Raw genomic sequence first — 14,331 nt, forward strand, 5'->3', positions numbered from 1 at the left:
CCCCATAGACCCCCCCATGGGTGCCTAGACCCCCTCTATGGACCCCCCCATGGGTATCTAGACCCATCTATGCACCACCCTATGGGTGTCCAGCCCCCCCCCCCCATGGGTGCCTAGACCTATCTATGGACCCATGGGTGCCCAGCCCCCCATAGGCCCTCCCCATGGGTGCCCAGAGCCCTCTCTAGACCCCCCCCCAGGGGCACCGGCAGCCAGGGCCCCCCCGCTCCCAGCCCCGCGCACCCACCGCGGCCTCAGGCGGTCCCAGGCGCCGCGCGGCTCCTTTAAGGCTGGTTCCGGGCCCGGCGCGGCGGGGGCGGGGCGAGGCCGCGGAGGCGCCGCTCATTGGCGGGCGCCTCCGCCTTCCGCCGCCAGCGCCGCAGGGTCTGTCGGGAAAGCGGAAGGCAGGGAGGTGGAGCGGGCGGCGCGATGGCGGCGACGCTGCGGATCCAGAGCGACTGGAGCCGGGCGCTGAGGTGGGCGCCGCCGCCCCGGGCCCCCACACGGCCCGCTCCGCTCCGGGCCCCCGCCGCCCGCGCTGACTCTGCCCCGCCGCTGTTTCTTTCCGCAGGAGGGACGAGGGTGAGGCCTGGCTGAGCTGCAGGAGCCCCGGTGAGGCCTGGAGGCGGGGGGGGCTGAGGCGCTGAGGGGGGGCTGAAGGGGGACGAGGGGACTGGAGGGGCTGAGGAGGGACCCAGGAGCTGAAGGAGGGGGCTGGAGGGGGACCTGAGGGGCTGGGGGGGGCGGAGGGCTGAGGAAGGCTCCGGGCGTGGGGGGGGAATGCTGAGGGGACCCCTTGGGTGAGGGCTGGGAGCGGGGGGAGGTCTCAGAGGAGCCTTGGAGAGTGAGAAGGGGGTTTGGGGGCACTTGGGTGAAGGTGGGGTGCAGCTGGGGGCGGGGGGGGTCCTAGAGGGGGTGGACTCCTTGGTGCAGAGCTGAGGGGGGCCTCAGGGGAGCCCTGGAGGGTTAAGGGGTACCTCAGGGGCAACTTGGAGGTCTGGGGAGGGGGGGTGTCCTTGAGCAAGTCCTGGAGGGCTGAGAGGGTGGGGGTCATTTGGAAGGGTCCTTGGAGAATTGGGGGGGAGTCATGGGAACTGTGGAGGACTGTGGGGTGCTTTGAGGGAGGCTGGGGGAGGCACTGGGGGATCACTGAGGGGTGAACTCTTTGGGGGAGGGCCCTTGGGGGTGCTGTGGGTGGTCAAGGAGGGGCTGGGGGGGACTCCTGGAGCTCTGGGCGGGGGGGGGGGGGGGAAGCGCTGAGGCTGGGGTGGGGCTGGGGTGGGAAGTGTGGGGGAGCTCTTGGGAAAACCCTGGAGCTGGGGGGGAGGAGGGGAGAAGCCCTTTGGGGGAGCCCTGGGGCTGCGGGGAGGCCTTAAGGAGCCCTGTGGGTGAGGAGAGAATGAGAAAGGTTATTGGGGGAGGGGGGTCAGGAAGAGGTGAGGGAGGTCCGGGCTGCGAGGGGGGGCCGGGCTGATGGCCGCTGTCCCTGCAGGGAAGCCGACCCTGTACGGCAGCCTGACCCGCCGCGGGCTCAGTGCCGAGGGCGTCCCCGACATCGCCGCCTCCGAGGGCTTCGTGGTCGGTGAAGTCACCAAGGTGCTGGGCTGGGGGGGCAGCGGGGGACTGTCCTCGGGCCGGGGGGGTAGTCACGAAACGGGCAAAGGGTCATCTGAGGCCGTCGCCAAAGGGAAGAGCCCTGTGCTGGTGTTTGCACTGAAAAGTCAAGGATAGTTGACACCTTCTATATGCTAGGTGTTCTCCATACTGCTGCTAAAATCCTGCACGTTTAAATATGAAACTGGAAGCTGCAGTATTTCTCTGCTTCACCCACAACCACTAACAAAGAGCTTTCAGCTGGGTGGTCTCCAGTATTTCTTGCCCACGCATCCGAGAGCTTGTCCCTCTGGATAAGGCCTCTGATCCCTGGGACTCACTGCGCTGCATCTGGTAGCAGGATGTTTGCTTTGTTTTTTGTTTGTTTTTGAGGGTTTTTGCCTTGTGAGGAAACTCAGCAAACCTGAGAACTGTTTCTTCTGACAGTTCTCACAGAAATTAAAATTCTCCCTGCTTAGTGAAGGAAGTAGCTGAAGGGAAAACAAGCCATCTGAGATGGGTGTGCTGTCTCTGCTTTTGTAGAGTATATTTCTATATAAGGTTTGTTTGTAACTAGTTATTTTACAAGTGTTTCAGTAGGACTAATGGTGCTTCTGTTTGTTTTTCTGTTTTTCCCATCTTTCCCCCTCTAGAAAAGCATTCTCATTTCTTGTCCTCATGAAAATGTGTCCACAAAGTTCTTGGCGCCGTACACAACGTTTTGTAGAATTCATCAGAAAAGTGTAAGTAATCCTGTGGCATGAGAGGGAAATAACTGGAGGTGACTGTGAACTTTCATAGTTAAGTTTCACCTCCCTCCCCTGCCCCCCCCCCCCCCCCAAGCATGTAGACACTTGTATGTATTTCCAAATCTAATTTATTTTTCTTGGTAATTCTGAAAAACAAACAAACAAGAAAATGAACACAGTTCCAGGGTGCTGGATGCTTCCCAGGATCAAGTTGTCCTGTAACACTTGAAGGGAACCAGATGTTTAAATGTGATTCTAAGTAATATTTCAGGCTGACTTTTATCTGTGGTTAGAAAAATACTTTCTAAGCGACAACAACCATGAAAGTTCTCAGTTCCCCTCATATTTCCTGGGTTATTTTATATTAAAGTGTTCGGGTGGGGATTTAAGTGTGTTTTGTGGTTTCCTCTGCAAGGGAATCTGCCCTGCACTTCTGGGTACAACTGAAGCCCTTGTAATGACAGAGGATTCTGAGGGGAGATGAAACGTGTTGTTGGGGAGCTGCAGGTGTCACGGGATCGCAGAGAGAGGCTCGGGAGGGAAGTGGCTGCCAGTACGTTTTGTTGTGGTGGATCTCTGAGGGCTTGGAGTGACCATCGCCACACAAACCAGATGTGGCCCTTCTCGAAACCTTTCTTCCTCTTGTTAAATCACTTAGCTTGTGAGAGAACAGTTAAAAACTATCAGGTTTCTGCTTATTTCAGACACACAACAGATCCCACTGTAAAGGAGTAAGGCGGGTTAATTAGTGTATCAGGAAAAAAAGACAAAAATAAGAGGCTCCAGGTGTCAAGCTCTTCATCTCTGACTGATTCAAATCCATCCCAGGCTTGTGGTGGCTGTTTGCCTTCATATAATGAAGCTGTCTATAATATTTGCCGTAGAACTGCTACACTGAATTCTGTAAGCTCAGTAAAGGGGCCAAGAACTGAATGCTACATAAATTGACCTGGTAGGAATTTGAGACAAGGAAAGGCCCAGCTTGTATTTAAAAACAAAAATAAAATCATTTTCACTAGTTATGTTGTTCCTTTAAAAGCAGTCCTACTTGTTTTGTTGGATAATCTTTTAACCTGCTTTGTACTGTCCAGCTTGTTGATCTGGGGGTGAAACAAGTGCCGTTCCTCACTGAACGGTCATACGGAAAGGCAGACTCTGGCTTGAAACTTCATTTTGGCCCTGAAAAGAAGCACATAGCTTGGCTGTACTGGAAAGTAGCCTGTGCTTTTGAACACTTAACCCTATATAGAAGGTATCCAAGAAACTAGAGTACCATATAGCGAGTACATACAACCTGCTATCCTCAATGATGTCCCTGAAGGCTCCTGGAGATGTTATGTATACACCTGGCCCAAGATTTATTGAGTGAGCTGTTTTGATAAACCCAGCAGAAAATGCTGAAAAGCTTAAAAAGTCAGTCTCTATTGATAAAGCTCAAAAGCTATATAAATCAAGGTGCATTTTGACATACAGGCAATTGCACATCTTCCCAGCTGTTTTAAGAGGAAGTGAGGCTGTGCTGAGAGACTGAGCTCGGCAGCAAGGCAGCTCCCGAGGTAGAGGTGAATCATGTCAGAGAGCTTTGTGCTACTTAAGAGTCCCCAGCTGCCCTGTTGTGTGATAAATGGAATCGACATTCAAAGCACAGCAAAATGGAAATGCAGGCTTAAGTGTTTAGTCTGCTGTCAAATGGGTATGATGGGTTACAGCTGCACTGCAGAGCTCTCCTCTGGAAAGCAGCTCAAGCACTAGCTATTAATATGTAGATGAGTTTAAAGCCGGTGTGGACTAAGCTCCAGTTATCCTATTTACCTCCTGCCTCTCACTCGTGCTTTGGCTTGCCTGTTTACATATCCCTGTGGAAAGTTTGTGGATATGTCAAACATCAGTGAGTTCTTTTGTTCCTGCTCGAATATCCTGCACACTCTGATTTCCTTTTTTTTTTTGCTTGCTAGGGAGCAAGTTACCATGGAGAGGGTTGGTTGTTATATAAAATGACACTGAAGTTTTCTCACATGATCAGGATAAAAGTGAATGTACTTAATGGCTGAACCATTACCTTATATTTAAAAAAACAAGCAAAAAACCCGCCTTCCAATACCTGTTTGCTTTAATTCACAGACTGACTTTTTTTCTCTAAAGGAGAAATAGAGCATTGATGATCTGCAGCCTATTAAAGCTAGCTGTGATTTGAGCAGTCAGGTTTTTGGGGAGAACAACTTGGTCTCACTCTTGCTTGGATAGGAGAATTTGTGGCTGAAAACGGTGTGGCATGTATGTCCCTAGTCATGTCATGTCCACAGTTAATGCAGACCAAGTGCAGTATTATGATGCCCTGGAATGTCCTCAAATTGACGTCTGGAGATGGAATTACAGACTGCAGGTCTGTTTTGTTCTCAGCCTGCTTGAGATCAGCTTCCTCAAATCTCAGGCCTCTAGCAGTCATCTTTCTTGGCCAAGTTCCTCAGTCTTCTCCTGTCTGTAGGCTTCACTGTGGACATCATAGTAAATCTGACTTCAGTGTCTCTTCAGGCTGGTTTTTAGCTAATGTTGAGCACACTTCAGCGATGACAAAGCCAAGTGCTGTTTGAGAACAGTGAATAGTTCAGAAAAGCATTTAAATCAAAACTAGCGGTGAAGGTGAGCAGCCTGCTCCCTCGCCTGCCTGCCCAGCTGTCTAGCACTGCTAAGCACGCTGAGGGACTGCACCCTTTAAGAAGACTGGAAACCCTTCAGTGCTCGCTTTTGGTGGTGAGAGGAGGGGAGTGGTGATGGAAGTGCGATCTGCGTTTCTCACGTAGTGGGTTTCTGCCACCTTGAGATTTTATGCTCCTCCAAGTGAGCATAAATAGAACAGCTAGGCAGCTCCTTAAGGTAGTACAGCCTGAATTGAGACATCTCCAAATCTTCCAGGACAAGGCAGCTATTCCATTGCAAAGCTGTGATAGCTTTGCATTGTATTTTGCAGGATGCAATGCAGGGCTAACCTTCATCAGGATCTATGTACTTGTTTTTTCAGCAACACTGAATCTGAAGTCTGTATTAAATGTCTCCATCACTTAGTTCAGTTGTCTCACTCAAGGCTAGAATACATGTTTTCTTAAATTATTTCACCCAAAGCTAAAATGCAGCTGGTGCTTTCCCGCAGCAATAATGTCTTACATCATGGGAAAGGTGACCCGTTAGCAAGAATATAAGCTCAACATCTGCTCTCTTCAAAAGTATTCAGATCTCCCCAATGTAGAGCAAGGAGCTGTTAACACCTCAGTGTGATAGACCATGTGGGGTGTCAGCCTACCTGCATAAGGAGCTGGTTTTGATTCAGCGTTTCAGAAAATTTAGGCTGTGCTTTTGGCTGTGCAAGTATCTCAAATGATGTCTTGCAGGCTTGTGAGTCGGGGCACTCTCAAGCTCGCTGGTTATCTTGATAGAGGGTGGAACAGCTTGGCTCAATCTTTTAACTGCCTACAGGGCTTTTCTAGAAAATCCAGATTTCTGCATCACCTGGAGCAAACCTGAACCATAACTGTTGTCTGTGCAGGCTTCTGACTCAGCATTCCACTTCTCCCTGCTTTGCAGAGCTCCGCAGAGCCACGGGCAGGGAATAACAATTTCTCTGTCAAACCAGTGGCAACGATGACAAATCCGGGATGCTTCTTGCCAGGTTCCTGTCACCTAGCGCTCGTCTGAGCTCTGGCTGCAGATCAGCAGCTTGTTCTTCAAGGAGCAGTGCCTCTGTCTGTGTAAACAGATAAGCTGAGCAGAATTTCTTTACTCTGTCCTTGTCCCTCTAGAAGGAGCCTGATGCTCAGGAGCCACTTTTGGGGTGTTTATAAAGGCTTAATATTTCATAAAACTTGTGTGTTTGAGAGTTTAAGGAAGGGAAGCCAGGAGGTCCCTGCTGAAGGAGATTAAATATAAGGAAACTATATTATCCAAAATTGTTTAGCTAGGAATGTGGAAGCTCTTGCAGGTGTTTCAGCAAGTCCAGCAGTATGTCTCAGGGAGACTGTAGTGCTGAATGATGTACTTAGCAGGTCTCCCCCAATATGAAGTTATGCTCAAGAGCAGAAACATCTACATACAGGTCAAATAAAACCGTTTTTTTGTTTTGTTCCCATGCAGATCACCTGTCTCGACATTTCCAGTGGTGGAGGGCTTGGTGTGTCTACCAGCACAGATGGGACCATGAAAATCTGGCAGGCTGCAAATGGAGAATTAAGAGTAAGAGCACCTAGCTTTGTCTGGAGGTGTTGTGTGTTGGTGCTACTGAAGTCCTTCAGCTGTAATTCTGGTCAGACTGTCTGCACACTGTGGGCTAGGGCAGGCAGGCAAGAAACTGGCTTTTGATTGAAAAACTAATGAAAATCTTGGAGATTTTAAATTTTCATCTGTTGGAAAGTGCAATTTTCCCAGGGGAAATGATGGTCAGCAGTCTGGGGAGGAGTCCCAGGGTAAAAACAAGAAAAGGTAGTTAGGAATGACAGCTAGAGCACGAGAGGTCTCTGTCACCTGCTAACCTGCATGGTGCAAGCAGTGAATTTATTCTGCAGTAGGGAAGAGGAGAGGAAAATGGCACTTGCCCGTGTTGGATTAACCATGTCATGGGTGACTGCTGCTTTCCCAGCTAAGGTGTTTCTTTTGGAGCTTGGCCTGACAACTGCTTGCTCAGAAGATGCTGAGGATGCTTAACCCATTATTAGAGAGGGACATGATGTTCTTTGCTATGTAATTAGTTATTCAAATGTCAGAGTGAGGCCCAGGGTGTACCTGGTAACTTAGCGACTGCCTAGAAGTCGCAGACAAGTCTCTTCCAGGTACTTAAACCCAGAGGATATCTGCCCACTTGGGAACACTGAGTTTTCCAGGGACATAGTTCAAAAATTGCTCGGCATGAGGGTGATAACAACGGAACTAGCACGTAGTTCTTTGTTTTTCCAGAGACTATTGGAAGGCCATGTGTATGATGTGAATTGTTGCAGGTTTTTCCCATCGGGCCTTGTGGTTCTCAGTGGGGGAATGGATGCCCAGCTAAAGATCTGGTCGGCAGAAGATGCCAGCTGCGTAGTAACATTTAAAGGTCACAAAGGAGGTACAGAGTACTTAGCCTTTAAAATGCTTTATCCGCTGTGTATAATTGCGTTGCACCCGAGGACTAATGTTCAGTCACCAGCCTGCTGCACTCTGCTGCGCATTTATATTAGATATGAGAATTACCATTTTCAAGCTCCTAGAACTTGAGTAAAAAGATCGGTAGTTGCTCTGTTAGACAGCTGAAGCTGTTTCTCTTGCTGACCTGGATTTTCTTCATTTATTAAGGGGAAAAAGTGGGAGAATGCAGTCCCCTAGCATGTGGTGAGTGCCAGAGGTGAAGGCAGAGGGTGTTCTGTTCCTCCAGCGTGGTCTCAGCTGTCCACGGCTCGGACCCGCATTCATTACCTTGCTGCCTGCGCTGCGTTGGGAGTGACTCCCACGCACGCCCAGATCAGCATGCTGACCTCGAGCTGCTCCAGAGCCTCTGTCTTGTGTGGATTTTTCTTCTTTCTGTCCAGAAAAGCATATAGCAGTTTATTAGGGACTCGCAGAACCGGGGCAAGCAGTTACCTGTCTTGAGGACCCACGCTGCTGAAAGTGAGCAAGGTGCAGCAAGGGCAAGGTTACTTTAGTGAATATTCTTGAAGAAGGGCTTAAAAGGAGCTTGTCCACCCTTGTACCGAGAGGTTTAGCTCTGCCCTTGTTGATGGTCTCACTGCTGAAACTGAGCAAATTCCTCTCCCTCCTTGTATCCTCTGACAGAGCATGTATAGGATGTCTTATGTGCCGAGATGAGTGCCCCTTTCCTGCACTCAAGGATCCACGTTGCCTGCTTTCAATGGTCCCTACTGCAAATTCCTCCAATTGATATTCTCTTAGTGTCAGCAAAGGTCTGCAAGGGAAGATGAGTAACCCAGAAAGGCTCCCGAGAGCTGTGATTAAGACAGTTTTCTGGACAGAGCTGACGCTACCTCCGTTAGACTTAATCTCTGAAGAGAGGATTTGGTCTCCAGGACCCTTCATTCAGGAGCACTGGGGATTTATGTGTAACGCTTGAGCAGGCTCTTCTGCTGCCTGTTTGCACTTGGCCCAGAGCACAGCGGTTAGTGAGGCTGTCTTCACGTGGCAGGCGGTTGTTTCCTAAGGAACACCAGCTCGAATGCTTGTGTGATCGTGAGCAAGTCCCAAGTGAGTTGTGTATCTGGGAGCAGTTCCCCAAAGTCCTGCCTCGGTGCTAGGCTCCCTGAAGAGCGAACGTGGTGCTGCGCAGGCTCTTGCTTTCCCTGTCTCGCAAGGTGCTAGGCTTTGTTGGAAAGCACTCTACAAGCGTAAACCCTGTGACTGTGCAAAACTTGATTAACTTGAAAACTTGTCTTGCACTGAACCTGCTGTTTTATGGTGATCAAATCGCGTGGATTCAAAAAATGCAAAACACTCTTGACACAGATGTCCTGTGAACAAACTGTGGCAGGCAGCGTAATGGAGCTTTGGTCAGAAGGACTCTGGCTGGCTCCCTGTGGCTCTGGGGCTGATTTTATCCACTTTGCCTAACTCCAGTCCAAGCTGCTGCAGTCAGCACGTAACTGCATTTGGGTTTGCTTGGCTTCTGCTGACTTATTCTGAACTTGTTCTGTCATTTGAACTTGTCATGCTTAATTACCGCTTCCATCAGGAGAGTGTTAATTATATCTTCAAACTGTCCGACTGTTCCCTTCCCAAGAACGCTGCGTCTTTCAGATCGAGACACAGCGACCCTTAGTAAAATGGAGTAGTTGGGAGGTGTTAGCATCTGCTAGGACCGCTCTCCGGAGGTTGCCGTAGCCGGATAATGTGGATGTTGCTTGCCCCATCCCAGTTCTGGGGTTATGCAGAGTTGGGAGTTGGCAGTGTTTTAGGAGTGTTTAAGTGTGAGATGCTCTTCTCGACCTCGTTGTATTTGCTGTCCGCGCTCTGTCTGAAAGCGGCCTTTGCTTTGATGCAGGAATTTTGGACACTGCCATCGTGGATCGGGGAAGAAACGTCCTGTCCTGTTCTAGAGATGGCACTGCCCGCCTCTGGGACTGCGGGAAGGCCGCGTGTCTGGGTGTCGTCGCTGACTGCGGCTCTCCAGTCAACGGCATTGCTGTGGGTGCTGCTGACAACTCGCTGAACCTGGGCACGCCTGAAAAAGCTCCTAGTAAGAAACTTTCTCTTAAGTCAACCTTCCTCCCGCTGCCTCAGACCCTTTAGGTTTGTCACCTGGGTGCTGCAGGCAAAACCCTGAGAGCACAGCATGCTGTTGTGTGCCCTCATACCATCTGGGGAAGGGAACTAGGGCTGCTGGAATACAGCACTCCAGTCCTGGGAAGGAATTGAGCCTCCTTAAACAGTGTGAATGATTAAGACTGGGATCTCTCTGATTGCTGGCCTGCCTTGCTGCGTTTGCTGTCTCGAGGAGCGTTGCTGTGGGTTCAGCAGGAGCGATCCGAACTGTCTGACTTCGTCACAGGTTTTGATACCAGCAGATCGGCTCCTCTCTTGCTGACGTTTGGCGTGTAGCCACTGCTGGAGTTGACTGTTGTCCTTTTGCCAGGTGAACGTGAGATTGGGACAGAAGGGAAAATCCTGCTGTTGGCCCGAGAAGACAAGAAGCTCCAAGGAGTGGGACTGCAGAGCAGGCAGCCGGTAAGGGAGTCAGAGATGATCAGTAATGCCTTCGAAATATCCTGGCTGGAGGAGGAGCTGTAGATGGTCTGTGTAGAGAACTGTACATGGTGCTGGTAAAACCCAGTGTGATAAAGAGATACTTTCTCGCCTTTTCTACTGGCTAGATTTGTACGTGGCAGTTTGAGGAGTAAGAATTGCTTGCGTGTTTTTAACGCAGGTACATGTAAGACTATTTAAGCGCTGGCCAGTAGATGTCATTGTGAATGCAGGAACTGCGGGCTGCCTCTGCAGAGCTGCTGCCTCCTCAGCAGTCCGTCCTTGCAGCCCGCTCCTGGGCAGTGGGACAGGATCTCCTATATAACATTTAACTCGTTGTGGTGTTTGTGGAGAGTGAGAATTGGGTGGAAGGGGCGTGCTTGCCACACTCGGTCAGTAAGATGGCAACAGCTCAGCTGGAGAAAGCTTCCAGCCTTTGCAACGAGGACCCAGCCTGTCACGCAGATCTGCTCTCCCTCTTCTGTGGTGTCTGCGGACCAGCGAGAACTCGGTACTGCCCTGCCTGTCACTGTGTGATGCGTCTCTCTCCGAAGGAGACCCAGGAGCGTTCACCGATTGCGCTGTCGGTGCTGACTTGGCGAGACTGGGCCTGGAGCACTGTTTGCGCATCCTGGCGCAGTGCTTAAGGGCTATTAACCTACCTCGGGGTTTGCCAGTTTGTGCCGTGATTCATGGAAATGACTGTACTGACTAATTCTAAATAAATTATTGTCCCTTTCCCTCGGCCTCTGGTGGCTGCTTTGTCCTGATCTGTGAAGCATCTGACGTTTACTTTTTTTTCATCTATTCCCAGGTGTTTCTCTTTGTTGGATCTGATGCATTTAACTGCTGTACGTTCCTCTCAAGTACCTATTTCCTGGCAGGGACTCAGGATGGGAACATATATCAGCTAGATATGAGAAACACAAAGTGAGTGTCTGGGGCTGGGAGCATTTAAACAGCAACGCTTTTTTGTTGCTGGGGAAGGGAGCTGGATTGAGGGTGCTGGCAGATGGTGCCTATTCTGAGGGGTGGATACAGCCCAAGCAGTGGCACTACAAGTGTTTGAGCCCCTTGCAGCCATTGCCTTCTCTTGGGGAGCACTGAGGAGAGGATACTGGTGGTGTCGGTGATCTGATGGGGTCTTGTGAAGTTCTTCCTAAAGGAAGAACTTCCTATGGATTCTACGCTGGTTCCCAAGTTAATGAGTAACTCTTCAGTCTTGACTTGTGACCAGGAGGGACCTGTGACTTGGACATAACCTTACCTCTCATATTACTGTGTTTTTTAATATATATTTAAAATATATAATATATGTGAACAGTAGCACTTTTCCCATGAAATGCACAGCCTCTTCCTCTTCACCACTATGACATGAGTGTGTTTGTGGGATCTTACATTTACGATGATTGTCGTTCCATCCTGGGATTGCTGAGCTGCTGCTGAGGGCAGGAGTGGGTTTTTAGCAATGTCAGCCTGGTGCTTGAGGGTGAGCAGGATTCAGGCGGTGCTTTTGGATGGGTGCCAGAAAGGCTGGCATAAAGTCTGAAAGTCTCTTTCATGTTAGATAAGCGTCAAGCTAATTTCTGTGTTTTGGTAGGGGTAATCCCAGTCTGTTATTCTGCATGGGGGCACCCTGGCATTTACCTTCTAGCTACCTCGTTGCTCCCCTTTTTATCCTTTAGCAGCATCTTGGGAAAACCAGTGCTGACTTCCATCTGCTTCTAGAGGACAGAAGGCTGTTAACTAGCTAGTGATCAAGTTCCCATGTCCTATGTGTTCTGCTTATGTATCTTTTAACCACAAATTTGTGGTTCTTTTTTCAGCGTTCACACATTGGGATGGACTATTGACCGTAATACTTCTCCCTTGGTTTTGCTCCTTTTTCTAGCGCTCCAATCCAGGTCATTCATCGATCAGGAGCACCAGTGCTCTCTCTGCTCCCTTACCAAGATGGATTTGCTGCCAGCCAAGGTAACTCAAATGCTCTCTTTTGGCAGTAAAATTTATATACTTGACTCACATAGTTTTCTGCTGTGTTTATTGCCCACTTGTATGCAAGAAGTGGTTGGCTGTCCAGGCAATTGGAGGGCTGGCAGAGTGTCTGTGGTGAAAAAAGTGACATAAAAGCTGTATCACACAGATGCTTTTTGCCTTGCATTTTTTTCTGTGTTAATGCTGCCCCAAAATAGGGCCTCCAAGATGCCTCCCAACCTTCTGCCATCTCACTGGCGTCCTCGCAGCATGTTTCCCTTTCCCAGGGGCTCTGCAGCCTCTGAACAGGCAGTTCTGATGTGCCTGTTGCTTTTGTAATGAGACCGTGGCTCGTTGCACTAATCGGCCGATGTTCCTTCCTCGCTTGGCAACTCTTCTGCTTCTGCAGGTGATGGAACGTGCTTTATCGTTCAGCAAGACCTCGATTACGTCATCGATCTCACCGAAGCAGACTGTGACCCTGTGTACAAGGTGAGGAATACGGTGCGTCAACTCGGAGGGCGCAGGGAAAGGTGATGCCAGGTCGCAGGCAGCTGCCTTTATCTGGGGATTCGGCAGCCCACAGAACTGGCTCATTCACACTTTTGAGCTTTTTTCCAGTTGAATAATCTTAATATTTTGTATAAACAAATCCTGTCAGCATCTCTCTGCGGTATGCCAGCGTAATCTCCATTGTGTGGGGTAAAACCAAAGCAGCAGAGTGACTTGATTGGTGGTGTTAGATCTGGCAGAGCTGTATTTTGGGCCTCTGTAAAGAGACTGGAATTAGTCCGTGCTCAGAAGATCATCTGGGTAAAAACAGCAGTGAGCTGCACAGTGCTGCCTGCTCCCTCTTACTCCCTGGAGACTTGAGACGAGAAAATACTTTAGCTGTTCTGTTTTCAGAAGCTCTGCTGACCTCGCACAGGTCTGGGAGAAGGACCTGGGTTCCCCGGGCCCAGAACCATGGAAGATCACCTCTTGCTTTTAACCATTCCACAGTGCAGTTCTTCATCATTCAGCCGATACAAACCCCTCAATTAACACTGAGCCTTGCTCTGAGACTAACATTTAACCTACAGAACCGAGTGATGTGTGAGCAAATATCTTTTAGATCTGAAAGGGGAGAGATATAAGAAACCCTCCGTTCTGTGCGCACTTACCTGCCCACCTTTGAGATTGCAGTGAAAACTTGAGCCGTCCTTTAAAGCTTGCTAATGTTCTTTCAGGAGACACTTGCCTGCTGCTCCCTCCGTCAGAGAAGTCCAAACAGATTCTGATCTCTGGAAATTAGTGCCAGGATTGGTCGTTATGACCGCTGTAGTCTCCGAGGCCGAAGCAGCGAGTTTGCTGCTGCCAGGCGGCGGTAATTTATGGAAGAGGTTTGTTTTGAGAGAGGAATTATAAGACCCTGCGTGTCTTCTGCAGACACAGAGGCTTTGCTTAGAGAAACTGCAAGGGCATTTGCTTTCTCCTCCTTTCCCAGGGTCGCAGGAGAGGAGGGAGCGTGCTTAAAAGCTGCTTTCCTTTTTCCCCTTTTAGGTAGCTTCTTGGGAGAAGCAGATTTACACGTGCTGCAGAGACGGGATGGTGAGGAGATACCAACTTTCCGACCTTTAAAGGTCTGGACTGGCTGAATGTCCACGGGAAGTGTCGAAGTAACTCTTCCGCGCTCGTTTTCCTGTACAGCGTGTTTGAGAAATGTGTATAGGAGTGTCTGAGCTTTTCGTAATGACCAGGCTGTGTATAAAGCGTGTGGCGAGGAGTGATATTTCGTATCACAACATAATTTAGAGCTTTTTCTTTGAGCGGCTCCGAGATGTTAGAGAGGATCTTGCATGATCTGCTGTGTAATTACAGGTTGTTTTCTTTTCTACTGTTCTATATGTTACTGTTCTTTCTAGGAAAACAAAAATTGGCCTGGGGGTGGGGGCAGCTGACTGTGACTGTACAACAGTGTTGACTGAAATAAAGCAATTGCTTTGATAACATCTCTGGGGAGAAATGTGTGTGTTTTTTCAAGAAAAAACGTGGGTGGTCAATGAACTGGACTTGAGCCTGGTTTGCTCAGGGGAATAACCACATGCTCTTTTGGGGAGCGGCTGTGTGTTTGTGGCTTTTTTTTAGGGGTTTTTTTGTTTCTTTTAATTCTTTTTTTTATTGTAGAAGACCGTTTTTTGGCTGTGGCCGCCCTCTGTGCTGTGTTTCTCCGCCGTGTTGAATCTGGCGTTCCTCGGCCCTTTTTCCAAAGAAAACCGGCGCCTTTTCCCCTCCCTCCCCTCGCCCTTTTCAGCCGAGG

General features: G+C 49.6%; 1 protein-coding gene across 1 annotated transcript; it reads left to right on the forward strand.

Annotated features, from left to right (window-relative positions):
• The first annotated feature begins 397 nt into the window (after nt 1-397).
• On the forward strand, nt 398-14,023 carry PAAF1 (proteasomal ATPase associated factor 1). Its single transcript, XM_064505239.1, has 12 exons — nt 398-476; nt 572-612; nt 1,493-1,596; nt 2,247-2,336; nt 6,468-6,566; nt 7,284-7,434; nt 9,358-9,552; nt 9,949-10,040; nt 10,873-10,988; nt 11,950-12,032; nt 12,442-12,524; nt 13,575-14,023. The coding sequence occupies exons 1-12, from the start codon at nt 430-432 to the stop codon at nt 13,650-13,652; spliced, it is 1,179 nt and encodes a 392-aa protein (XP_064361309.1). The 5' UTR covers nt 398-429; the 3' UTR covers nt 13,653-14,023.
• The last annotated feature ends 308 nt before the right edge of the window (nt 14,024-14,331 follow it).

This window comes from Dromaius novaehollandiae, chromosome 1 (genome assembly GCF_036370855.1).
Source record: "Dromaius novaehollandiae isolate bDroNov1 chromosome 1, bDroNov1.hap1, whole genome shotgun sequence".
In the NCBI taxonomy this organism is placed as follows: Eukaryota; Metazoa; Chordata; class Aves; order Casuariiformes; family Dromaiidae; genus Dromaius; species Dromaius novaehollandiae.

Bases quoted from the DNA above. Each gene is read 5' to 3' on its own strand.
- PAAF1 (XM_064505239.1), top strand. From the start codon at position 430: ATGGCGGCGACGCTGCGGATCCAGAGCGACTGGAGCCGGGCGCTGAG. The intron at 7,435-9,357 runs GTACAGAGTACT...GCTTTGATGCAG, and splicing joins ATTTAAAGGTCACAAAGGAG to GAATTTTGGACACTGCCATC. The intron at 12,033-12,441 runs GTAACTCAAATG...CTGCTTCTGCAG, and splicing joins TGGATTTGCTGCCAGCCAAG to GTGATGGAACGTGCTTTATC.